Genomic DNA, 26,238 nt, shown 5'->3' with positions numbered 1-26,238 from the left:
ATATTGCAAATTTATTCAAGGAAGATAGCGGTTTAAGCTATAGTGGTTTCAACATTTTCCACTATTTCTTGGAACCGGAAATACTCTACAAGCTATGTTCTATTCCGTCACATTTCAAATAACTTGTGGGAGGGGCTTATGGGTAGCCAAAGGGATGTGGCACTATTTGACTAAAGAAAAATCCCTCAAAATTTAATTCTTAAGATATTTATTGCTTGGTTTCCCTAGAAAAATATCCAGCCCTCCCCACATTCCCCATGCCTAAGGGGGGGGGGGCTTAATCTAAGCAGTCCAACACTTTCATCAATACTGTCTATCTTTTTTGGGGGTGCAGTATTAGAATTAGAAATTCCTTAGTGGAATGGAATTTCTTTTTGACTAATCCACAAGAAGCAAATTCCTTGAAACAACTATGAACAAACTTCGGGAATATTCATGTATGGAGGTCCTAAGCTTTAAAAGATTTACAAGCAAGGAGCAAAGTGAGCCTCCCTTCAGGGGTGGATCCAGGATGTCTTTAGGGGGGGGGCAAAATAGTTTGATCTGATAAACTTGCGTTAGGAGCAGGTTTATCTAACGCAAACTTGCGTTAATTAAGTAAATTACACTAATTTAGGCTACGTTAGGGGGGGGGGTGCCCTACTCGCCCCTCCCCTGGATCCAACACTGCCTCCCTTTCACCTTTTATGACATTCTTTTGAAAAAAGGTGAAATAAAATTTATATTAAATGAGAGGTACACGAGAAATATTTAATGAGAAAACCAGCGAATGTGACCTATTCCTGCTATGTCATATTAGCCCTTTTCAAGCAGTACTATAAGGACACTTAAGGGTAGAGGATTGAGTTACGTTACGTGGGCTGATAAAGGGGGACTGCACCAACCGCAATGTGTTAAAAAAGGGCTTTAAAATGGTGCCACGGTTTACCAGGGGTTCTTTAGCAATTTCACGGATTTTACTACAATTTTTCTTACTTCCTCACGATTTCACAAAAAACCTCAGTATCGGTTGATAAAAAGGACCAGGGATACAGTCCCTGATCATAGATTGTATTGGTCCACACCTTTCAAGGGGATCATAGGATACCCCTGCAGTCGGACGGTCCAGTACTTTAAAAAGTTGGGTTTAAGCTAAAAAACAGGATTTTTGTATGTTTTAAAATGTTTTACTTAACAGAATTTTTTTTTTATTCGTTGATATGGTAAAATGATACCCTTCTGTCCCGCCTTCTCTGCGTGTCTCCCTGCGGGGGACAAGGGGAAACTTTCATCGAGGAAGAGATTCAAACAAACATTTGACATAGTTTCCCCTTGTCACCTTTTGCCAGGTATGCACATAAGGAGGTGGCTTCAAAAACGCGCTTTTGTTTCTCCCCCTCCCCCTAAAATGATGTTCTTCGTGACGCCTATCCCACCTGAAATATAAAAGCGATACATGGCACCCGATTTTTCTGGAAAAATCAACATTAATAAAACTCCTTTCTTTGGTCAATAGCCTTTCATAAGTTTAGTGTTTTCACTCTTATTTTCGTCGGTCAATGACTGAAGATTTCCGTCTTTTATATACGCAAAAAAAGGCAAAAACAAACGAGTACAATAATTCAAAACCAAGCAAACTATTTCATTATACGCAATGAGGTTTCATGCTAATAACGGTACAGCCTATTGCGTGAATTTAATTTCGTCATTGCGGATGACGTAATTCCATCTTTGGGAACAAAAAACTACGATTGTGATTTTTTCTCACAGAGCCTCCTCGGACGCCCAAAATCAAAATACATCACTTACATTCTTCACGGTGTAAAATTTGATTTAAAAAAAATATCTTTTGGAGTTCTTACAATATATATATAATAGGCTATCTATGTATATATTATATACACATGTATATATATGTATATATATATATATATATACATATATATATATATATATATATATATATATATATATATATATATATATATATATATATATATATATATATATATATATATATATATATATATATATATATATATATATATATATATCAAACAGTTCGTGGTAACGAACTGTAAGTAAGGAGCGACCCGGCTCAATGGTAACCGAAACTCTAGAAAACGGTATTTTGATACAAATAGATACATCAAAAGAATCACATTTTAATGCTGATTTCAAATATATAAATTTCATCAAGTTTAATTGGCGCCTGAGAAAATTTGGCTGATTTTCAAAAAAAGGAGGAAAGACCCCCTAAAAGTTATAAAACCTTAATGAAAATAACACCATCATATTCAGTGTATCAGAGAACCCTACTGTAGAGGTTTGAAGCTCCCATCAACAAATATGTGGAGTTTTGCATTTTTGCCAGAAGAAAGATCACGGGTGCGTGTTAATTTGTTTGTTTTTTTTTTCCCAGGGGTGATCGTATCGACCAAGTTGTCCTAGAATATCGTAGGAGGGCTCATTGGAATGAAAATTAAGAGTTCTAGTATCCTTTTCAAGTGATCAAAAAAATGGAGGGCAACTAGGCCCCCTCCCACGCTCATTGTTTTCCCAAAGTCACCTGATCAAAATTTTGAGATAGCCATTTTGTTCAGCATGTTCGAAAATATAATAAGTATGTCTTTAAGGATGAGTTAATCCCCCGAAATTCCCGGAGGGAGGGCTGAAAGTTATGAACTTTACCCAATGTTAACATATAGTATTGGTTATTTGGAAGTATACAGACGTTTTCAGGGGAGATTTTTCCGGGTAGTAGGGGTGGGGGTCGGAGTCTATATGGGCGGATCTTTACATGAAGGAAGTTTTCATGGGGGAAGGGACAATGCTATGAAGGGGACGCCAGACTTCCCAGCATTATTTAAAAAAAGATCAGAAATTTAATATAAAAAAAAACAAGTATTTCAACTGCAATAGCAGCAACATCGAAACTTCAAACGAACAGAAAATATTACATATATGATTGGGTTCACCCCGTATTCAAAACCTTGCTCTTTAAGCCAAAGATTTATTAGTACTTTCATAAGAGCTATTTATTCTAATTAACGGCCTTTGTGATTAAGCGGTCATTTTTAAAGAATTGGAACAAAATTCGAACTTTCGCTTAAAGAGCAAGGTATTGACTAGGGGCGAACCCCTAATAAACAAATTAAAAATATATGAATATAGAAGTTCGTTACGTAAGTTAATTCGTAAGTTATGTATATTTATTACTAATAAAAACGTTTGTAAATAAAATTAAACAAGTTTTGAGAAAGCCATTTAACTAAATAAAAGTAAATCAATATGAACAATTTTTTTAGTTATTCATGTACGGTGAGCCAAGATCAAAACCTGCATTAATTCAAAACGTTCAAAAATTAAATAAATAAAAACATGTTTTTTAACTGAAAGTAAGGAGTGACATTAAAACTTAAAACGAACAGAAATTATTCCGTATATGAATGGGGCTGTCCCCTTCTCAACATCTCGCGCTTTACGCTATAGTTAGACTCTGTCTCACAACTCTATTTTTTAAAACAATAAAAAACTTTAGCGCAAAGAGCCAGGCGTTGAGGAGGGGACAGTCCCTTTCATATACGGAATAATTTCTGTTCGTTTTAAGTTTTAATGTCGCTCCTTACTTTCAGTTTAAAAAACTTGTTTTTTTATTTAATTATATATGGAATGAATGCAGTGATGGAGACTCGTAAAGCGGGTAATTGTTATCTAAGTTGATCGAAGAGCATGGTTTCTCATTAAACTTACAATATTTAAACTGTTGTTTTTGGGGGTTTAGGGGGACAAAAAAGTATCTAGGTTAGGTTAGGTTACGTATTTAATATATGCAATGTTTTAGGATAGGATATACATCCTATCTTATTTTATTTCATTAGCATTAACCAAACTTGACTTTTTAGAAGTGCCCATATAACGGAAAAGTATGTATGTACATTTAACATTCTAATTGAATGAATGACGTTCTAAAACGTATACTTGCTATAAATTCCATTGGATATGGTTACAAAATGCACGTATTTAGGGGGGGGGGGTCCAAGCCCTGCTTATGAAGTCCTAATTTTCGTGACTTCAAATTATTAGATGATTTTTTATTATTTCCCCCCCCCACCAAAAAAAATAATGCGGGCGCCTGGGTTGCTCTATCGCTTGGTGACACTAACAATCTTCCTAAACGTAACATCGTTCCTATACAGCCTAGAAAGCTTGCTTGAGTATATCTTTGAGGCCAGAATTACTCCGATATTTGGTTTATTCTTAAAACAGGCATGAGTACATGGAATTTTTCAATTATTTACAAAGTTTCTTTTATTCTTGGTATTGTTCACTTTTTTATATATATACTTCTATTTTTACAATACCCCTAAAAAAAAACCTACATAAACGCCTGTCTTAACGGAAGGCATCTACATTGATGGTACGGCCTTTGATGGTACGGTACCCCCCCCCCCGCAGTTAATTGGCTGCGTACATACCTCTTTGACGTATTTTAATTTTTTACGGCCGAATAAGATTCCCTACGGCCTATTGCATGAAGTTTTGTCACAATTATCTGCTTTTTCCCGTTTTTAGGGCGAGTTTAAACGTAAACATCAAAGTTTGGACTATTGCGTTTCTTTCTCGTGTATTTTCTATCCCCAGATTTATTGGCAAAGCAGAGAGGTTCATTGACCGTATGATTTGGACACCAAATTAACTTTTTTTTTCTGTCATCAGGAGTGTTTGATGGAAAACTAGAGTATGTCAAGGCCGGGATCTTGGAAAATACTCATGGTTTTCTATTGCAACGAAATATTTTTTGGAATATTTTCAATAAAAATGTAAAGAGGCAAATACATTTTGATAGTTATGTTTAAAAAGATAAATTGACTTATTTTTGTCGAGAGTTTATTGAACCAAATATTGTTAAAAGTCATTGGGAAGCCTTAAAATTGCAATGTATTTCCAAAAGAGGGTTTGAAGTGCGTATGGGGGGTAGGGGGCTTCATACTTCATTCATCCTGGAAATATCCATATGTTAAGCTTTGCGCTACTCTTTACCATTTTTTCACATCGGGAGTTTTTGATGGAAATTAAGTGTGCCAAGGCCGTGATCTTGGAAAAGATCCATAATTTTTTAATAGAGTATATAAGTTTAAGAATATTTTTGATACAAATAAAAATAAGTAAAAGAATTTTTGAAAAATATGTCTAAATAGGACAAAATGAGTAGACGCACTTTCTGCAAGAGATTTTGCTCGAATACATTTAATCAAAGGCCATTGTTATTCCTTAAAACAGCAATTATTTTAATTGGGACGTGACGAGTAGGCTATGTCTGTGGCGTTAGCAAAATGGTCGTAAGTCCACTTTTTATGATTTTACAGAAGATCAAAATGAAAATAAAAAGACAAAATGAAAAAGTCTTTTTCAGAAATCAGAATTTAAGAACCTTAAACCTTTAAAGACTGATTCCAAGTGAACTTTTCGGTCGGAATTCACTGGAAATGTCCAAATTGCTGAACTGTTTGCTATTTAGAAGATAAGAGACTTACACTCTTAAGCCCATTTTGAGTAGACCAATCGATAGATCTTAAGCCCATTTTGAGCAGACCAATCGATAGATCTCTTCGAGCCCTTATAAACCATATACTTGATTCATTTTCGGAAAAAAGTGGACTTACGCCCATTTTGCTTCACGCCACAGATGTTGGCGGAGGGCTTCACGCCTAATTGTTCATCAAATGTCAATATTTTTACGCCTTTTTCCACATTTATTGTAGAATTCGACTGTCTTCCCCAGTTTTAGACAAATGTCCCCCCCCCTGTCCAAATTCTATTTTTTTTTCTGTTCCTAATGCAAACAGTCGATTTTCAGTCACAGTTACAAAATTTTCCTTGGGGTATCAGAGGTGGCTCTAGAAATTTCACTGCGGTGCAGATCACATATTACGACTCGGGAAATATAACAATTTTTACTATGATTTTCCATGATTTTCTATAACTTTAATAAAATTCATCGGTTAGACGGGTTAGAGTCTACATAAAAACAATATGTTAATAAATATTAATTAGGGGCCGTTTGACGGACATTCTCCAAATATAGAGGAAGGGTAAGCCAGGGTTTTCCTTGATATACTCAGGACTACCAAGTCTGTCAGCCAAAGCCACTATAGGTCAGATCTCTCAATGGTTCTAAGGGAGGTGCAAGGCCGTATCTAGAGGGGGGGGGGGGTTACCGGTTTTAAACTCCTCGAAGTTTTTGTCTAATTTGTAGAACTACAGCAAAACACATATAAGCAAATTTTTGATACGTTTAAGAACAAAATGTAATCCCTTCCCCCAAAAAACAAATCCTGGATACGCCCTTGGGGAAGTGGGCCATTATTCCCGAGAGTTTGTGTTATTATAAACATTAATTTAGGCATAAAAGAGCATTGCTTACGTATCGTTGTGTCTGTTTCTCTCTCTTTAGCTCTACATAGTATCTAGGGTTTTATAATTCAGCATATTCTGTCAATCATTTGAAAAGTTAATAATACTGTGCAGTTAAAAATTATGAAGGTAATTTGTAATTGACGTCACTGCCATGCTTGACTAACATTAATTATATTTAAGTTATTACAGCACTAATCATTTAATGTGTATATTAACTAATTATTTACTATATCAATAAAAGCCATTTTGTTTATTAGTTTTTGCAAAATTGAATTTTTGAGCTTAAAAGAATTTGATAATTATTAATTGCTGAGTATTGGTCGGATCCAAAAACATGTCTAAAACTAGTAATTGATACCCATCCAAACCTTGGGAGAGGATTACCAGATATTTCTAGGGTCGTGATCAAGAAAAACGCTTTGCTGACCATAATTTTCCTAGTAAGCTGTTCTTCAGGTAAATTTCAGGGGAAGAGTCTCCGTATCTCCTCCCCATTTGTGCAAAGATATGGTGATGACGATTAACACCTCCTCTGGAATGCATCGAAGGGTCAGAAATCCCGTACACAAGGTGGCGTGCGCCAAGCGTAGCGGGTATTTGCTATACGCGGCGGAAACTCTGCCAAGCGTAGCGGGTATTTTCTATACGCTGCGAAAACTCTGCCAAGCGTAGCGGAAGTGTGTGGCACACGTGACGTTCTCGAATATACACCAGTTAGCGGAAAGTGGACACCCCCTCGACGCGTATGCTCCGAAAATGGCGATTTTGGAATTCAGCTTTTATTTTCATTATTCATGTTTAGCGATTTTGCTCCTTAAGGAAGGCTTCTTAAGGGACTGTTTGACTGATATTTTATGATTAAGGATTTTGTTGATGTAGCAATAACAAATATTTACTAATGAGAAATCGGTAAACGTTCACAAATTTTTGTTTTAGGATAAGAAAATGACGTGGCGATTCATGACGGCCTCATTTGGTTTTCAGAACTCACCACCAAATCATCAGCTACCAGCCTCCAGTCTTAGATAGTCCATGAGTACAAATGTGAGTAACATTTATAATTATGTATTTCATTTAATGATCAGATTTTTTTTTTAGTCGTCAAAAATTTAAATATAGTCACTGCAATAACGAGTTGTACACAAAACAGCTATCTTACGTCAAAATGACTTTACAACTTAGGCTTTGGTTTGGGACAAAAGAAAGAAGTGTCTAGGAGTAACTCGGACAGATACAGTCGCAGGGGGATCCAATAATTTGGACAGGGATCTTCAGGTCGTTGCCCCCTGCCCCAAAACCTGAAGTCTTTTTAAAGGTCTTTCCTAAGTGATTTTCTATTTTTTTTTTTTTTCATTTAACTTGGCTATTTTGGAAGCTTTTTCGGTTGCGCCTACCCTGAGCCAACTTTCTACGTACGTATCTGAGCTGGCGGATACCAGTTGTGCATAATTAAACTGTATCAAATATATATTATTTGAATTTTTAAGCTAAGATACAATTAACGAATATGATTGGCATCTATACCATGTTTTCAGTATATTTAATTTTCAAGTTAATTAATTTGTATGCCAACCAAATCCTTGAGATGGTGACCCTTTTCGATACAAGTGGAAAAAAAAAATATTAAAAAGGGTAAAGTGTGTGGACATCTTTGAAGCGTTCAAAGAAGAGGAGGCTGAAGCCCGAGAAGTAGCGTGAATTGGGGGCCGAATCTGCAAACCTCCCCAAAAATTGGTGCTATGCCTCAGTAGTAATAATTTGGTATAAAGAAGTCACTGTATATTTTATTTTCGATACAAGCACGGGAGGTTACAACTACCACACATCACTACAACAAGCCGTCTGAAGCCTAGCTGTTTCCCGTCTTCTATGGAAGTCCAGTTTCCTTTTGAGCATTTTTTATCAGCTCTTTCCATCCCATTCAGGGATGGCCTGGTTTTCGCTGGCCCCAGGTGGATAGCCAAAATGCAAAATTTTTGGCCATCTATCATCATGCGTAAAGCGTGACCTTTCTCTCATAGTAACCATAGAAAGTGGGAGAGAACCACGTGTTTCTTTCAGCTTATTGTTTGATATACGGTCGTTACGGACCGGAATAATCTGACCAGACGTCAAATGTCTTAAATAAGCTCCAGCCGTATAGTCCAGCAACAACAAAAAAAATGCCGGCAGCTGATTCTCGCACGCGCTGCGTACCGCCAACGGAAAGTGAAATCTACTAAATCTATGCCAAGGGCATTTGGTAAAGAGAGCACTTTTTGTTCCTTTTTTAAATAACAGGTTTTCACTATCCATAAAGCATTTGTGAAAAAGCGAAAATCGTTTAACAGACTGTTATGCGTTCCGGACGGCCAAACCACAAGGTCTTTTAAGAAAGTGGACCTGTTTGTGTTTATTTAACTCTTTTCCTTTTTGTGTTTAAATAACCAGTGAAAGATGTATGTCCTTCACATAAAAATAATTATAACATACACACATACAAGGCCGTATCTAGGGGCGGGGGTAAGGGGTTTGAACCCCCTCTCCCCGAAATGTTTGTCTGACTCGTAAAAACGTCACAAAAATGGATATAAACAATTTTTTAATGCGTTTTTTTGTGTAACCCCCTCCCCAACAAAAAAATCATTATGTGAGAGAATCTCCCGAAAAAATCGTTTTGTAAGACAATGCCCTGAATAAAAATTCCGGATACGCCCCTGCACACCTATATAATTGTCAAAGGGAGAATTTCTAGCCAAACATGAATAAAGAGGATGGGGGGATTGTTGGTCTCATATCATATTTTACAGGAAAAGAACGTACTTTTCAAATAGCTGGTATCCACGCTAGAAGTCAAGTTTGGTTAATGTTAATGAAACAAAACAAAATATGATTAAGATACAATAGTTTAGAAACAAATTTGGGCTATATATTGACACATTAGGGGAGTGGGGGGTAAAGCATAGAATATTCCCCCCCCCCTCAGCCCAAAAAACAATAGTTTAGATATTGTAAACGCAATGACAATCCACGGTTTGCGATCCCGGTTGACAAACCACGGTCCAATTCTCTATTGAAAGATACCCGTTTGACTAGTTTCATTTAACATCTTCCCTATACAATATATCGCGTGGGTACCAGCTAATTGAAAAGTACCAAAAAAATCGTAAAAGCCAAAACGACCCCACTGTTGGGCTCAGATATGCACACGAGAGAATAGGGTGGAATGTCAGGCCCCCCAGAGCAAATTCCAACATTCTTAAAATATTTCAAATAATTCTTCTAGCTTTGCATGTTTCCATGTTCTACATCCCACCCAAAAAACACATGTATGTAGGCCTAGCTGGAAAATTTATCCTAGGTTTGCTACGAAGTCGGGAATGTACCTCCTCTCGCCTGGGTAGTGTTGTTTGTATTCGTAACTGGGCTTATATCAATATATTATATGTTTTGCCATATACCAACATATTTTTGTAATCGTCTCTTATTTGCTCTGTCATCAAAATTGGAACTCCCTCTTCTTTAGTTCTGTGAGTTTATCAAAATCACTGGAACCCCGTACATCATAGGGGCATACAGATTCAACCATTAGGGTACGGGGGTCGAATAAAAAACACATTTTTAGATCTGTTTTTTTATTGTTGTTCCTGGAGTGGGCCCTCCCAGCCAGTATCCCGATCCTCGTATGGGTAAGTATTCCCTCCTCCCCCACCTATACAAGGATGGTAAAGATCTCAGCTTGAATTTTAAGAAGGTACCCCTTCAATAGATGGCATTAGGAGGCAAATTCGGAGTTTCAATTGTCATCGTCTGCAAACGTAGCATATTTATAACGTACAAGAAATAAACAGATTGAGATATTTGAAAGCTGCTTTTATTTCTTCAAAGACTTAATGACTTTCGCCCCAATCCTTGAACGCTTATTATTATTTATTATTAATCCAAGGAGAATACCGAGACTAAATCCAGCTTCTTTCGTTTATTTTGTTCAATCAAAAGCTATGAAATTAAAATTTAAAGCGGTTTTACTCGAATTGTGGCCCCACAAGGTGATACTATTTTTTCAGAGGCTAGGGTGGAACATAACACTCTTGTCCAGCTGCAATGGGGTTAGGAATATAAATGGTGTCGAAATATGATATTTACTCGTCAATTCGGTACTTGTGTATTGTACCACCAACATTCAAGCGCTTCATTTAAGTAGAACCTGTTTCTCTGACGCTCAATCCTAGTGAAATATCACAAAATATGACGAAAATATAATACTTTATTAACACAATTATTGAAACTACAGAAAAACTTATAGAATGCAGCCGCACTGTTTTGTTTTGGGCAAAACTCCCTTATCTTGGAAAAATCCAATTGCCTCTTTCATTTTTTGTCAAATCCCAAATTTTCATTTTAACATCCATGGTCACACACTATTCTCTTATCAATGCAGATCGCAAACGAAATGAAAAAAAACGAAATAAATTTCATTTCATAAAATCCGGTTCTACTTAAATGAAGCATTTGATGGTTGGCGTTATAATACATAAGTACCGTCAATTCTTTGTTTTGACTAAAATTGTCTAGGTTTTCTGAATTTTTGACGGCGCCCATAGTAGCCCATCTCCAATAGCTTTGAAAACTTGATAATAAAATATGTCTCTATTTTGCCTTCAATCGTTGTTAAAACTTCAATTAATTCCGAGCAATTCTTTTTTTAATAAATTCGTCCGTTCTTCTAAAAGCTGCGTTTAGGCTGCATTTGAAAAGGATTCCAGGGACTAGGTCCCCCTTGGTCCGCGCCTCCTACTCAATGGAGCTACCCTGCATATCTGTAGGGTGTTTCCCTATCCGCCAAACTTTTTTTTTACATAAGAAAAGAACATATTTTTAAACCAATTGATTTTTCGCATTTAGATGGGAATAAAAACTTTCTTTGGCTTTTGTTTATAATTTTCGTTTTGCCACTCGAACTTCATAGTTTACGACGCTAGGTTCTGGTACTGGCAAAAATTAACATTTTTGTTTAGAAATTAAGCACTTTTGGTTCGGTGTTTTCTCGAAAAAAGAAGACAGACATAACGCAGGTTACTTGGAATATGAAAAGTCAAGGAATTGACAAAAATGAAGGAAATACAGTCAAGAAATGAGTTTAGAGAGAGAAAGAAAAAGAAAGCGAAGCAAACTAGGCTCTTTCAACTACTGCTAGAAGAAGCTTTTTGCACAAAGCAGTTGGCTTGTTACTGTGGTTGTTAATATCAGCAAATATATTCCTTCATATACTCCACATCATATTTGAATAAAAATTTTGAAGACAGTTGTTGTTTATCCAAAGAATAGAGTAGATCACAAATCAAACAAGCTAAAGCATGCCACTGTCACAAACAAAGGTATACAGAAGAGTTTTATACCTTCAAAACATTTATCGAAAATGTAATTATCCTTAGATTTATCCTGCAACATATCCTATTGAAATTGACACTTGGTACACACTTTATCCTTTAGTCCAATCTATATCCTTAATCGACTTTTAATCCTCTAAATATTTGAGAATGGTGATAGAGGAAGATGCACCGGTAGTATCACAACTCTTCAGAACACAAAGATCATCCAACATCAACTAGATGTCCAACCACTTTCGTTTTCTCTTGCTAACAAACCGCTGCATCTATCAGTAAGGTTTTAAGTGAAAGTGTGAACGACAAGAAGTAAAAAAGACAACTTCAATAGGTCAGGGACAAGATTCAGTTTAGTTTTCTGTGCCAAGTATCTTCAATACCGATAGTCTTGAAACGAGACGAATAGAGTGGGTATAATTGACTATAAGGAGTATGTTACCTGCATACAAGACGTCTTCCTCCTTGTATGAATCTGAGGGCCTCCTTTCCCCTTAGGAGTGAATATGGAACAAAAGAATATACCATGCCTTTACACGAGGGGCTTATGGTTATGATGATGATGACGACTGTGCACGAAACTGTTGCAGTTAGGAACCGAGAACGCTGACTTTAAGATGCAAGACAGGCGACTTCAATAGGTCTTCATGGGGGCAAGAATAAACTTACTTTTATCTTCCGAATGTCTTCGATACCAATAGTGAGATTTGAAATGAGAATGGTGCCCCCTCCCCTCAAAAAAACAAAAACAAAAGTCGTCAGAGTATCATCCTTAAACAACATGATTCTTAGTTATCCTAGTCTAAAGAAGAATTAGGCACTAAGTTCTTCTAGTAACCAAAGTTCCATGCTTTGTCCAACCCAGCGACTGAGTAGGGACAAAGTTAATCGGCTAACAATCTACAATACAATCTACACATTTGGAGGATAAAGGCTTCCAAACATGGGCTACCATTAAAACAAATGTACTACATTTGCCCAAAATCTCGACATGTAGTGGGGTAGCACCGAGCACCGCCTTCTCTCCTTTATATCTCTCCCTTTTGGTAGTAGCAGTATATATATATATATATATATATATATATATATATATATATATATATATATATATATATATATATATATATATATATATATATATATATATATATATATATATATATATATATATATATATATATATATATATATATATATATATATATATATATATATATATATATATATATATATATATATATATATATATATATATATATATATATATATATATATATATATATATATATGTATACATATACATATACATATACAATTTCTTCGTAATAAGAATGTAAAACAAATAAGAAGGGAATGTGGTACCTACCATCAAATATTTATAATATGTTACGAATATATTCATACTTCATAAAAAAGTCATCCTTCATAAAAAAGAGAAAGATGGTAAAAACGAATGAAAACCATAAATCGGTTAAGCGGTCTTGGTTTCAGTTAAATTGCATAAAACCATAAAGCGATAGTTAAATGTTGCCAATAACTTCAAGAGAGGTGTGGAAGTTGAAAAATAAGATATTCTAGAAAATCGTCCTAATACAAAGATTTTTTTTTGTCTCTTTACAGTGGACCTTACACGGCATTAGACTATTTCCCGAAAAGGTGTCTGGGTAGTGACACCTAACCTTTTCATATAATCGGCTGAAAGGAGCAAGGAATTTATCCATAGCGGTGTTGAACCTAAACCTAGCGGTGTTGAACCTAAACCTAGCGGTGTTGAACCTAAACCTAGCGGTGTTGAACCTAAACCTAGCGGTGTTGAACCTAAATGGTTTTCAGCCACCTAGTCAAAAACCTAAACTATATTCCTAAGAAATCGATCAAAATAGCAATTGGAATTTTCTGGAAAATCTTGTCTGTCTTGGAGACCGCTTAGTACTCTTCTACGAAAGATACATGAGATATCTTAGACTCCCTTGCCTCTCCCCTCACTACGCTAACGCTACTGGCTGACTCCGTCGATATTATGTGTGGTGTGGTCTCAGCTTCGAATTCATCCCTCAATGTTTTTGTTGCTCCGGGTCTGGTTCTTTGAATTATACGAATTCGGAATTTTTTGAATTGGCCGTCCGAATTTGGCTGTATTCGGAAGAGAAGATTTGGATATTTTAGCCCAAAACTTTATTGCTCACGGGGACATTTATCTTTTGTTATTGCTAATACATAAGGAGCAATTAATCACCTTATTTTTCTTAATGATATAAAATGGGAATACATAATCTCCACGAGGGCTCGCAGATTAGTGGTACAAAGGGAAGAAATAACACAACACTAGCCAGAACATCTTAAAGGAAAGGTAGTAAGCCCAAAAAAGAAGATAAAAGTGATTTATAAGAAAAAAATGAGTAAAAACAAAAATGCAGCGAAATAAAAAAAAATTATAACAGGGATATTTGGACGCTGAATATAAGGAAAACAAAAGTAAGTGAATAAAGGAAAACGACTCGAGCTGCGGAATGAAATACGATGATCTTCCGTAACAACAGATCAAGCTCAAACAAACTCACAAAAAACGCATCCTATCGAATATCTAATCAGGCACGAACCTAATTGATTTATGGCGAGAGGGAAGGGGTACAACTTCGAAAAACATTGAATGGATCATATAAGCAGTCATAGGAAGTTCCAAAATTCAGGGGTTATTGGCTGGAAATTTCTATCATACAGAGTAAGTGTATCTGTCAAATCCAAACGGAAAATACTGCTGCAGTGGAGTTGGTATCAGACATTCTATTGGGCGTGAAGAGAATTCAAAATTATTAGCATTAAAGATTATTTTTTGTTTAGAATAAAAGGAAGAATTAAGCTGCCAAAAACGTCAAGAAGTCTCATTTTTAAAATATCGAATGGGTAGAAATGCATTTGGAGCATCATGGAATGTGTTCCAATGCTGGACCAGTCTGCAAAGCTCTTACAAGGGAGATATGACAAAAATTTCACAAAAGTTTTTACCAGAAAGGGCAACATTTTTTCAGAACGCTTCACAATTTGGTACTTGTTTGCAGTCCTTCTCTTTTAATTGGGAAGAGAGTTTCCGGATTTACACTCCAGCTACCATACCTCCACGCAGGAGGGGCTGAATGTGGTGAATTAGGAAACAAAAAAAGAAAAAGATATAACTTTCCAATTATTTTGCAGTGAAAACTGTACTCTAATTTCATTGGTCTATGTCGTTCATGTGTTTTCATAACTCAATCAAATTGTTTCTTATTTCTGGAGAGATAAATAATAAATAACCCTGATTGCTATTAGTGCCTCATGTAAGACATTTTGGCTAGTAAAAAAAAAGATAAAAGCTACATTCCACTTGATTGGTTCTGCTGTGTGAAATTTTAGGCAAGTAAAACAAAGTTAGTCACAAAAATATCTCAAGTACTCCTTCTGTTTTCTCTGTGGTACAAAGTTAATTTAGTCCAGTGCTTTGAAATTTAGCCTACAAACTATAATTAGCCTACAACTTAATTAGTTTTTCTTTTTAACACCTTATTTCAGAAATATATGAATCCCTTTGTCCGGAGAAGGTGCAATTTTTCTGGGGGGTGTTGAGGGCTAAAAAAAGAACAGGGAAGTTTAACAAACATTACTCGAAAATACGGGTATGTATCGTAAGAGTAATGAAGTGTCGGGGGGAGGGGGAATGATCACACGCATGTGCCGTATATTGGGAAAGCATTTGAATAATTTTGTTTTAAGAGATCCTCAAAGGCTCCAAGAGGTCTCGGCTCAAAGAAATAAGACATCCGTGAAAAGTTCACAGAAATTGCTCTTAATAGGACTTTTCACTGTGTTTGGCATCGAAGTTATAAAAAATTTGTTTCTATGATTCAAATATGTACCATTCAATTCCATTACAGACTATTTTTCAAAATTTTTATTGATATTGCAAGAGCAAAACACTTATTTTCTGGTTCAGATGATAAAAATGAGGAAGTTGTCTATTTATTCTATAACAGCCTAAAATATCTACGGGAATTTGAGTATAAGATCGTTAATGTAAATAAAAAAAAAAAAAATTGAAACAGTGTTCAAAATTTCGTTTTCAAGATGCTCTACTTATACAGAATGCCAAATTATTTTTCAACCTTGCAAATTCTCAACTTAAAACGTTAAATTGGCGAAAGCAGACCAATTTCAGGGTCGTAATGGCAATAAAACTGCGAAAAATAATAGTTTTCTAAGGTTTTAACGCCAATATTAGTAATAGTAGAATCGGAAAATAGCAATCATTGGCGTAGCTCTGGATGGAGAATCTCGCCTACGAAAAGTAAAAATTGGTCAGTCACATGAGGCATACTTGGAAATTTGGAGACACGTGGGGCGAAGTCACCCCAACCCTCCACCCCCCACCCAACACAACAAAGTTTAATATACACCTACCCATTCCATTAATATTCACTTTATATTTTTTTTTGTAAGCACTGAGGTACGTGTTCTTTTCACAGAATTAAAAGATGTTTTTTAATTACTATATTTAATTAATTCGGCATTACTGTTCAAGGTTGCGCTGTTAGGACTTTTATCAAATAACGATAAATAAAAGTTAAAAAAGGGATAAAATCCTTTTAATAGACAGTGTTTCACCAACAGTGATAAAGTTTCACAAAAAATACTAAATATTTCGGTCATATATACAGTGACCGTCATCAGTAGTAAAACTTTCTACTTACTTACTCCTATTAAAAGAATTTTATCCCTATTTGAACTTTTATTTATCGTCATGGAAAGGCAGTGTGGTCTCCAAAATTATCTTTATCCCGTAATTTTTGAATTGTTTTTCAAGGGGGCAGGTCCCTCCAACCAATCTATAGACATTGGTAAAATCTTCTTAAATTCAAGTCCCAGACTCTCCGGAAAAATAAGATCCTTGGTTCAGATGTTCATATCCTTGGATCCTTGGTTCCGGAAAAATAAGATCCGACTTTCGCTGTTCATACTTAAAATAGTTTTTGTCCCAGGCCCAGGAAGTGAATATTTGAAACTAATGGTGTATTTTAAAGATATATTAAAGTGACAGATAAGCACCCCTCCCTCCTCAAATTTCGGATTCGAAAATTTCGGATCGCTCAATTTTACCGTGTTTACTTGTGTGTGTATGATATACTATTTCGCATGTTAACCCAATAAAAAATGAAAGTGAGATAGAGGCCTTGAGAATGGCAAATAAAAGCTGGTTAGTGGCCATGAAATCAGAATTAAATCACTCAATTAAAAAAACACAAAATGAGTTGACAGTTTAAGAAATTTCTCCGAATTAAAGAAGGGTGAAAGTAAAGTAATCCATAAGGAATAAACCACAAAAGACAATTACACAGGTTTAATCGACAAAAGGATGCCGTGCCCGAAAAAATATATTCATTATTTGACCAGTTTTATTCTGGAAAAATGGATGAAAGTCAGTGGCGTCAATTGACGGAAATTTAAGGTAGAAGGGAGGGAGGGGCGCAATGTACTTTTCAAAATCATATGTATATGTATTCTGTTCATATATCACTTTTTTTTCTGTTCATATATCAAATTTTATCTGTTCATCTGTTCAAATTATATCTCTGTTCATATATATCTGTTAGAATGACTCCCCTTCATTTTTGAGTACTTTATACTCCACCCTTTTTACTCTCGATACACAGTATTCCCTTACGACCAACACTTGAAAATCATTCAGGTGAATTTGGGGGACTTGCCAGCTGCCAAGACACATCTCCCGGTCGTAGGCTTAGTATCAGCAGATCGCAGTGTAAATTACTGCTCTACCGTTTACAACACCCCGGCCGGGACCCAGGTACCGGCCAAGTACTTGGCCGGTACTTGGGTACCGGTCGCAGGGGAGGGTAGCAGTTTTTTTTTCGTTTTTCAATGTAAATACAAAAAAGATATCGTCAATGAAAATATTTTTTGAATCACAAACCCCTGAATCACAAAGGCCGTTTAATTAGAACAGATGGCTCTTTTAAAAGTAATAAAAAAAAACCTTAGCGTAAACAGTGAGGTATTGACTATGGAACGAACCCCCTCATATATGTAATAATTTATGTTCGTTATAAGCTTAAATGTTGCTCCTTACTTTCAGTTGAGAAAACTTTTTTTTTTTAAATTTAATTTCTGATCGTTTTTTAAATAATGCTGGGAAATCCGACGTCACCTTCATAGAAATATACCTTCCCTATGAAAATATCCTCCCAAGTAACCCCCGCCTCCGACCCCGCCCCTATGAGAAAAAATCCCTCATGAAAACGTCTGTATACTTCCCAATAACCAATACTATATGTAAACAATGGGCAAAGTTCTAACAATGGGCAGCCCTTCCCCCGGGAACTGTGGGGGATAAAGTCATCCTCAAAGGCATATTTATTAGATTTTCGACTATGCTGAACAAAATGGCTATTTCAAAAGTTTGATCAGGTGAAAAATGAGCATGAGAGGGGGCCTAGTCCCCCTCCAATTTTTTGGTCACTTAAAAAGGGCACTAGAACTTATAATTTTCGTTCGGATGAACCCTCTCACGATATTCTAGGACCACTGGGTCGATACGATCACCCCTGGGTAAAAAAAAAAAAAATAAATAAATAAATAAACACGCACCCGTGATCTTTCTTCTGGCAAAAATACAGAATTCCACATTTTCGCAGATAGGAGCTTGAAACTTTAACAGTAGGGTTTTCTGATGCGCTGAATCTGATGGTGTGATTTTCATTAAGATTCTATGACTTTAGGGGATGTTTTCCCCTTTTTTCGAAAATAAGGCAAATATTTTAAGGCTCGTAACTTGTGATGAGTAAGACTAAACTTGATGGAACTTATATATTTGAAATCAGCATAAAAACCCAATTCTTTTGATGGATCTACTGGTATCAAAATTCCGTTTTTTAGAGTTTCGGTTACTATTGAGCCGGGTCTCTCCTTACTTACAGTTCGTTACCACGACCTGTCTGATAGAACACACGCGAGAATTGAAGTTAGGTTAATCATAATGAAATATACTTAAGTGTGATAATAATATAATACTTTAGAAACAAATTTGGGCTATATATTTACAAATTAGGGGGGGGGGGGAAAGCATAGGATATATTAAATACGTAACCTAAACAAACCTATTCTAACCTAACCAAAATACCAACTAAATATTTAATTAAAATATAGCTACAATGTATTTTTCCACCGAGCCTAAGCTGATTGTCTGTATAAAGACATTGAAAACCGGTTATTGTCTCAAAACCGCGATACGATTTATCTCGCCTGCGTTCTATATAACAAGGAATTACCATATATCTCTTCACAACGTCAGCAACGTCATATTCACAACATCAGCAACACCACAACAACAAAATAAAGCCCTAAGGCTAATCAAGTTTTGCAAAAGAGCGGTGCCTACAACCCTCTTTATGTCTGATGTGATTATTTATTTTAATTTCTATTTGGTTCTGGTTTCCATTTATTCAATTATGGTAGTTTATATTCTTTTTAAGTTTGAATCCTTTTATTTCGGTCATAGATTTCAGCAAAAGTTCTTCTTTTCTTGGAAATACTTCTTAATTAAAGAAAATAATCTCTGTTTTTTTTTTTTTTAGTTGACATAATTCTATTATCAATAAGGTTTTTTCAGGTTTTATTCTTAAGAATTAAAAGTTTAAATCATAATTTAGACATAAGTTGAATATTCAGTCGAAATAATCAATGAGCATAGTAGTTTTGTGCAAAAATTTCAAAATTTATTTGAATAAGATAATAAAATATGTTATAAATATTTTTACAATACAATTTGGAGTAGATGGCAAGCGGACTTATTCGTCGTGGTAAAAGTTGGTACTTTTCTCGGTAAGAATCAGCGTAACCACATTTTTCTTCCGAATGTATTGTCCTCGTGAATGTATCCCGTGTCCAATCAAGTTGTCCTGAAATTTTTTTAAGCCCATTGGAGGAACCAATAATCGGCAAAAAATTCAAGAGTCGATAGAACCTTTTTTTCAAAACAGTTTTTTCTTAGGCTTGTTCAATGACGTCAATTTGGTGGGGGGGGGTTGTGTCCCAGAGAGGTTCTGCCCCTTGTATTTTTAAAATTGTCTTTTTTCGGTATTTTCATTGAAAATTGCCTTTATTGATAAAATTACAATTTTTGAAAAAAATGAAAAAAAACTAAATCGCCCCCTCATAGATTTTGGAAATGTAAATTTTGCCCCACCTATCTAATCTCGTGAATAAACGTCACTGGGCTCGCTTGTTCCAGCGTAGGCTACACGCTAAGTAAGTTACAAGGTATTCAAATACGAAACGAAATTTGGTCCATTTTTTATGTCACGGTTCAATGCAACAGCTCTTCTTTAGCCTTTGTCACTTCATGAAGGTCCAATTGTTTCTGTCTACATGCATTGAAAGTTCAAGCGAATTCAAGAAAAAGTGTGGCAAGTTTCTTTTGCAAAATGCCAGTACCAATATTTATGAAAAAATAGCAATATCGTAATATGCCAATATTTATGAGCCTTTGGAAGGAAATCCCAGCCCCCGAGCCCGAGCCCTGCACAGTCTTGATTCCAGCAAGGTGGAATATGCCCTCATTTCTGCTAGAATTTATAGTTTTCAAACCTTTGCTTAAAATAGAACTTTTGCATATTTTTGGACACTAGCTCTTGGTATTGTGTTGCTTACAGAGGAGTAGTTAATTTAATTTTCATCCATCCTGATAAAAATTAGTAGAAAAAAAGTTTTTCTGATGAAAGTAAACAGCGACGTTGAAAGTTAAAACGAACAGAATATATGGCTTGGCAGTTTAAGCAACAATTATCTGAACAACTGTTTCAAATAACCTGATTTGTGAAATTTCCCTTATATTTGTAGAATTCTGAAAAACTACCGCTTTATTGAAACTGAGCTTGCTTGAGTTTCTCTTTTCGTGCTTCTCCACTCCACTCCAGAAATAGTACCAAAAAACGACATTTTCTGATTGTTTTTTGTTGATTTATAAAAATGAAGCGAAAAGAGAATACGAAAAAAGAAAACAAAAGGACAAAAAACAGGACAATCTTCTGCCGAGAATGGCCACTTTTGTTTCTACGTTTTTTTGTTGTTTTTTTTTTACTCATTGTGTGTATCCAGTGTAGTCTTGGAGCTTTGATTTCCAACGTGGGCCACGGGCCCTGCAGGTGGGGCGTGGCAATATTTTGGAGGGTCTTGGGCAGGACTTGAACCCTTCGGCTGAACATACTTTAGAGCCTTAATTTTGAAAAAAAAAACATTTACATGTAAATGATGTCACATTCAAATGCATTTAAAGAGTAAAAAATATATATGATAGTTTTGCAATTACGTTATACATGACGTTATATAAGAGGCGCTGAATTCAGATAATACGTTTCATTAGTATAAAATATGCCTCCGGAATACGAAGCACCAGGGTTCGATCCCCGCTGCAGCAAGGTTGGGCGACAAGCTTGCTACCTGTCCCTGAAAAAAAAAACAGCCAGCAACTGAAGCTTCAATTCGACGCCCTATATATGCGCCAACAATGGCTCAGGAGGACGGCCCGAAAAAAGATACCAAGTTAATGACCTTTGAAGCTTCCTTCAGGTGAATGAACGCAAAATTTTGAATAACAAAATTTAAATATCACGAAGGAGGGGGGCATCAGGGTTTTAGAAATGCCTAGGTAGGACATGGTCCAAAATCGGTGAGGAACCACTGTCCTAGAGTCTATTCACATAATAACAAAAAATGATTAATCTAATTTGCAAAGTATTATTATCCTGACTGGTCCAAAAAGAGAAAAGAATAGGGATCACCTGCTTGACTTATTTTTTTTCCATTAATGATAGTTTTGTTTTAATCAGAAAATAGGCATTGATAGTATTCGATGTTTGTTCATCAGAACATTTTGTCTGTCCCTGGACACATTGAATACGTTTAATGTTCTTTATCAACGTTTTATTTGTTATGCTTTATTTCACGAGCAAAGGCACCAAAATTAATGACACTCAATCGTATTATTGGAATAAAATTTTGTTTCAAATAACAACATTTGAATTCAACACAAATTGAAACTTCAAACATACGCAGGGAACTAAACTTTCCAGACGGTCTAGCCCCTAGAAATTCTAATATCAGCCTTTTAAATGGTAAACTACTTTGAAAGGTTGAGAGACCGCTTTCCCCCCTCTTCCATCCCTTCCAGTTTTCCCCTTCCAGACGAGAACAAAACTTTTAATCCCCTCATCACAAACTTCTGTTTTGAAACCGTCATAAATCAATATACGCAGTCTATGTTGAGGGGGAATTTCAGTTAAATTAAGATTATTTTAATGAATCTAACGCTGGGAAATACAACTTTAGGAAACTGCATTTCATATCCGCAGAGTTTATTTGGGCAGGACTGGCAAATTTTGCAAATACCAAAAAATAGGCAAATCCTTTCAAAATAAATGTAATCGCAGAAAAACCACAAAAAAAAATTCGGGGCCAAGAGGCCTCAATGGTATGTGGATGATAGGCGTACACAGCGTACACAGAGCTCTGTGGAGGATCATCGTATTTTGTTTTCAGGGTGGCTTTTTGCTCCAAAAGAACAAAAAAAGTCGAATTTAAGGTCAAAATACATAAATCACTTACATTCAGTATAACTTTTTATGAATAAAATCCCCCTTATACTATTTTTCCCGGCTATTCCTTCGTATTTCCCAATTTTTTTCAACACACAGGACATTCAACTTTCTGAGCTTTAATAGGCTGTTGAAAATGCACCTTTTCCATAATTAAGAGTTCACCGCATGTGAGTATGATACTCTAACTCTACAACCCAAAAGTAGGATCCTTCTTACAGATTGCATGGTCAGTATCCCTTGTCAAAGGGCCTGTTTCCAGGGTTCCGCGTGCTGATTCGGGACGTAATGTGAAACTTTTACAGGCCTAGGAGCCTTTGGGGGATTAGCACAATGTATTTTCTTGTATGATTAATTGATTATGAATAAATATTATCTTATCTTAGAAAGCATAGCACGCATCTGCTTAGTACATAGCTATTTCTAAGGCATATCTGGGCCCAGTCCCAATGTAAATATAAATATTTGACTGCTTTTCTTGGTACTATTGCTTATATCCCTTTTTTTAAATTCACAGATTTTTTTCTTTTTATTTAATGCAAAGGATGTGCCACGGATAGCCTACTCTGCTACCCGGTGTACACATTTTTAAAGCAGGCAACCCCTCAGAGAAGTAATCTCATGCGACTCGTTTAAATAGCATAAATATAAAAAAATGTCGTTAGAAGAAAAAAAAAATCGCAATATTTTTGTTTTTAGATGGAAAAAAGTACAAGTCCTTGACCTGGACAGAAACACCTGTCAGTTTAAAGGCTCCAATCCAATTAAACAGATATTAGAGAGAATTGGTGGGCATTTATGGCTCATGACTAGACAAAACAGGTGGATGGAATTGCCGTGGCGAAGCCTTCAAACAGTGTTCTGACATTTGCATAGAAATATAACATACAAGACTAGATTATCTTAAAGCAGACTCTTTAAAACTACCCCGCCCCCCATTGAGAGGAGAGGGCAAAATTAGTCTTCAATAATTCTCAGTACATAAATAGAAATCAGGTTTGATTTTGGAGGAAAAGACCAAAATACCGTCTACAGTTTCAGACATCCTTAGGCTCCTGGGGGGAGTGATTGCTACTCTAAAATACTTTTCAGGTCAAAACATTCAGATATTTGCGCCATATATTTTTGTCATACCCACCTCGAATAATTAGGCAAACATCCAGGTCAAAGAAAGTCGGTGCAAACGTTTCGACTAGGGAAAATAATTAGAGGGGGGGGGGGCAAGAGCAGGAATGTATAGAGGGGCATATGGATCTCCGTTCCCCTAAATTTTTAACTTTTTGCATTTTCCCAGCATTTTCTCAATATTTTTCTTATAATTAACCTTTCTATATTTTCTTGAAAATGAAAAAAAAATCGTTCTCTCCCTTTCCTGATTAAGTTCTTGCATACATGACTGGGTGAAAGCATAGAATTGACATTGGGAGGTGAAAACTGGAACCCATGTAACCCTATTAGTGATGGCGCGCTCAGGATTTTAATTTAGGGGAAGGATTACCAATTTAGGATAGGGCTAGTCGGAGGCAATAGCCCCTGCTAGATCTTGAAAAACACCCTATTTTGGTATTTCATTTTTTAAAATTGGAAAACCAGAAATTCCCTTCTTGATTTTGAAACATATTTTGTTTCATATCTTCACTAAAGGAAATAAAAAAATCCTCAACCTTCCCCCTACAAATTTCCATGAGTTGACGTTAATATCGGAGAGTGGAGAGCTCCTAAAAAAACGAAAAAAAAAAGAAAAAAAAGGGCGATTTGCACAGGAAATGTAAGAGATCATTGCGAAAGTCGAAGAATCTGAATATTTCAGGAGGAAGAGGGTCTGGGTTTGAAACTCCACCTATTGGGTATACAATCCTGCGCACTACTGCAACCTCCAAATCGTACATTTGTATGATTCTCAAATTAATGTGTATCAGAAGTTTACATTTTTCTTTTCTTTCGCGCCGAACAGCCTGTTAACTTTAACGTACTTGGTGTATTCAAATTTTAAAAATGAAACAAATCTAATTAAACAAAACTAGTGATTTCTAATTTAATAAAAACCGTATTAGGAATGTTTTGGTAATGTTTAAAAAAACCGTTTTCCTTATATCTCTATTCTGGAGGACTGACCTTTATGCGTAACGGTACGGATTTGAAGCTAATACTGTTCAATGTATGTTGCAAATATAAATCGTGCAAATTATAAAATAAAATAAGACTGCAAATTAGATGTTAAAGAATGCAATGACAGCAAAAAACCAGTTTTTCCTAATCACGTATAGGAGCCAACAACTCTAACAGGCTATTGACCTTGGCAATGGAGTTATTGACCCCATGAATTTGAGTGTTTTAATTGAAGCTTCGTTGCAAGTATTTACAGAAACTAAACGAGGGTCTTTCAAGTTCTAAGAGTCTAGTTAATTAACTTTGTATGAAGTTCTTAATGAATGTCAATGGAACATCGACCCGAGGAGCTATACACTCTGTTGGTTTGTGTATATCGGAGAAGCGATTGGAGGCATGCACTAAAACTGATCCATTGTTGCTTTTTCTACACTTAGGAAGGGATAAATAAAAAGAAACAAGTTTTTTAACTGAAATTTGGGATTTAACATTAAAACTTAAAACAAACAAAAATTATAACGTGTATGAGGGGGTTGCCTCCTTTTCAGTACCTCGCTCTTTACGCTAAAGTTTGACTTTTTATTCCAATTATTTAAGAATGACTCATTATACACAAGGGCCGTTTAATTAGAATAATACGCTTTTTACAAATTCAAAAAACACTTTAGCGTAAAGAGCGAGGTACTGAGGCGGGTAAACCGCCTCATATGCATAATAATTTTTGTTCGTTTTAAGTTTTAATGTTACTCCTTATGTTCAGTTGAAAAAACTTGTTTTTTTATTTAATTTCTGAAAAATTTTCAATTAATGCTGGGAAATCCAGCTCTCCCTCCCATGGACAGTTCACTTCCCCCACGAAAAGTCCACGAAAAAACTAGGCGTCTTCAACGTTAGGAACAAAAATAATCTAAGAACCTAAACAATTTAAATAAGAAAAGAGACAAAATATAAATAAAAATAATATATATATATATATATATATATATATATATATATATATATATATATATATATATATATATATATATATATATATATATATATATATATATATATATATATATATATATATATATATATATATATATTTTTTTTTATAAAAAAAAAAAAAAAAAAAAAAACTGTCGTCCCATTATATATATATATATATATATATATATATATATATATATATATATATATATATATATATATATATATATATATATATATATATATATATATATATATATATATATATATATATATATATATATATATATATATATATATATATATATATATATATATATATATATGTATATGTATATGTTTATACATCAACGTTTATACGTTTATACGATCAACCATAGAAAAAAATGAGACACGTAAGGGCTTCCCATGGGAAAAAGTGATTTTTGTTGTTGTTCAAGGTGGGGGCTGTAACTCTCGTTTAGCCAAGTTGATTCCAATGGTGTCCTTTTCATTTCTATTCTACGCCATTTAAGAGGGATTTTAGGCTGTTTTTCAAAATTCCTATAAATTCATCTTCGCAATAAACATTTCCTGTAAATTGTAATCGAAATAATAGTTACCATTCCTGAATCAGCGTTCAATGGCAATTTTTTTCCAAAAGAAAGTTCTTTTTCAAAATACGGTTTAAGTATAGGCTACGATGGACCGTGGTACGCTCTTTACTAGGTTGCTGCTATTGCTGCAGCTATGATAAATTACTAAAGGGAAAACCCTTA

The 26,238-nt window shown here is 35.2% G+C and overlaps 1 protein-coding gene and 1 long non-coding RNA gene across 3 annotated transcripts in view; one reads left to right on the top strand and one right to left on the bottom strand.

Moving 5' to 3' along the window:
• LOC148945652 (ecdysone-inducible protein E75-like) overlaps positions 1–26,238 on the bottom strand; it is a 91,465-nt gene that overhangs the window by 35,093 nt on the left and 30,134 nt on the right. Inside the window, exon 1 of one of the 2 annotated variants that reach the window (XM_089098490.1) lies at positions 11,778–11,927. The exons of the other annotated variant lie outside the window; for it this stretch is intronic. Within the exon in view, the coding sequence (XP_088954616.1) occupies positions 11,778–11,829 (52 nt within the window). The 5' untranslated portion in view covers positions 11,830–11,927. Of the gene's footprint in view, positions 1–11,777; positions 11,928–26,238 lie in introns of those variants that run through there. 2 annotated transcript variants of the gene reach the window in all.
• LOC148945653 (uncharacterized) overlaps positions 1–26,238 on the top strand; it is a 53,836-nt gene that overhangs the window by 4,321 nt on the left and 23,277 nt on the right. The window contains exon 2 of the long non-coding RNA XR_016142641.1: positions 7,336–7,443. This is a non-coding gene — a long non-coding RNA (uncharacterized LOC148945653). The remainder of the gene's footprint in view (positions 1–7,335; positions 7,444–26,238) is intronic.

This window comes from Artemia sp. Qi Xiang Cuo, chromosome 12, assembly GCF_049724085.1.
Source record: "Artemia sp. Qi Xiang Cuo chromosome 12, ASM4972408v1, whole genome shotgun sequence".
Classification (NCBI taxonomy): Eukaryota; Metazoa; Arthropoda; class Branchiopoda; order Anostraca; family Artemiidae; genus Artemia; species Artemia sp. Qi Xiang Cuo.
Note: the sequence above shows the minus strand (reverse complement) of the source record. Positions and strands in the feature narration are given on the sequence as shown.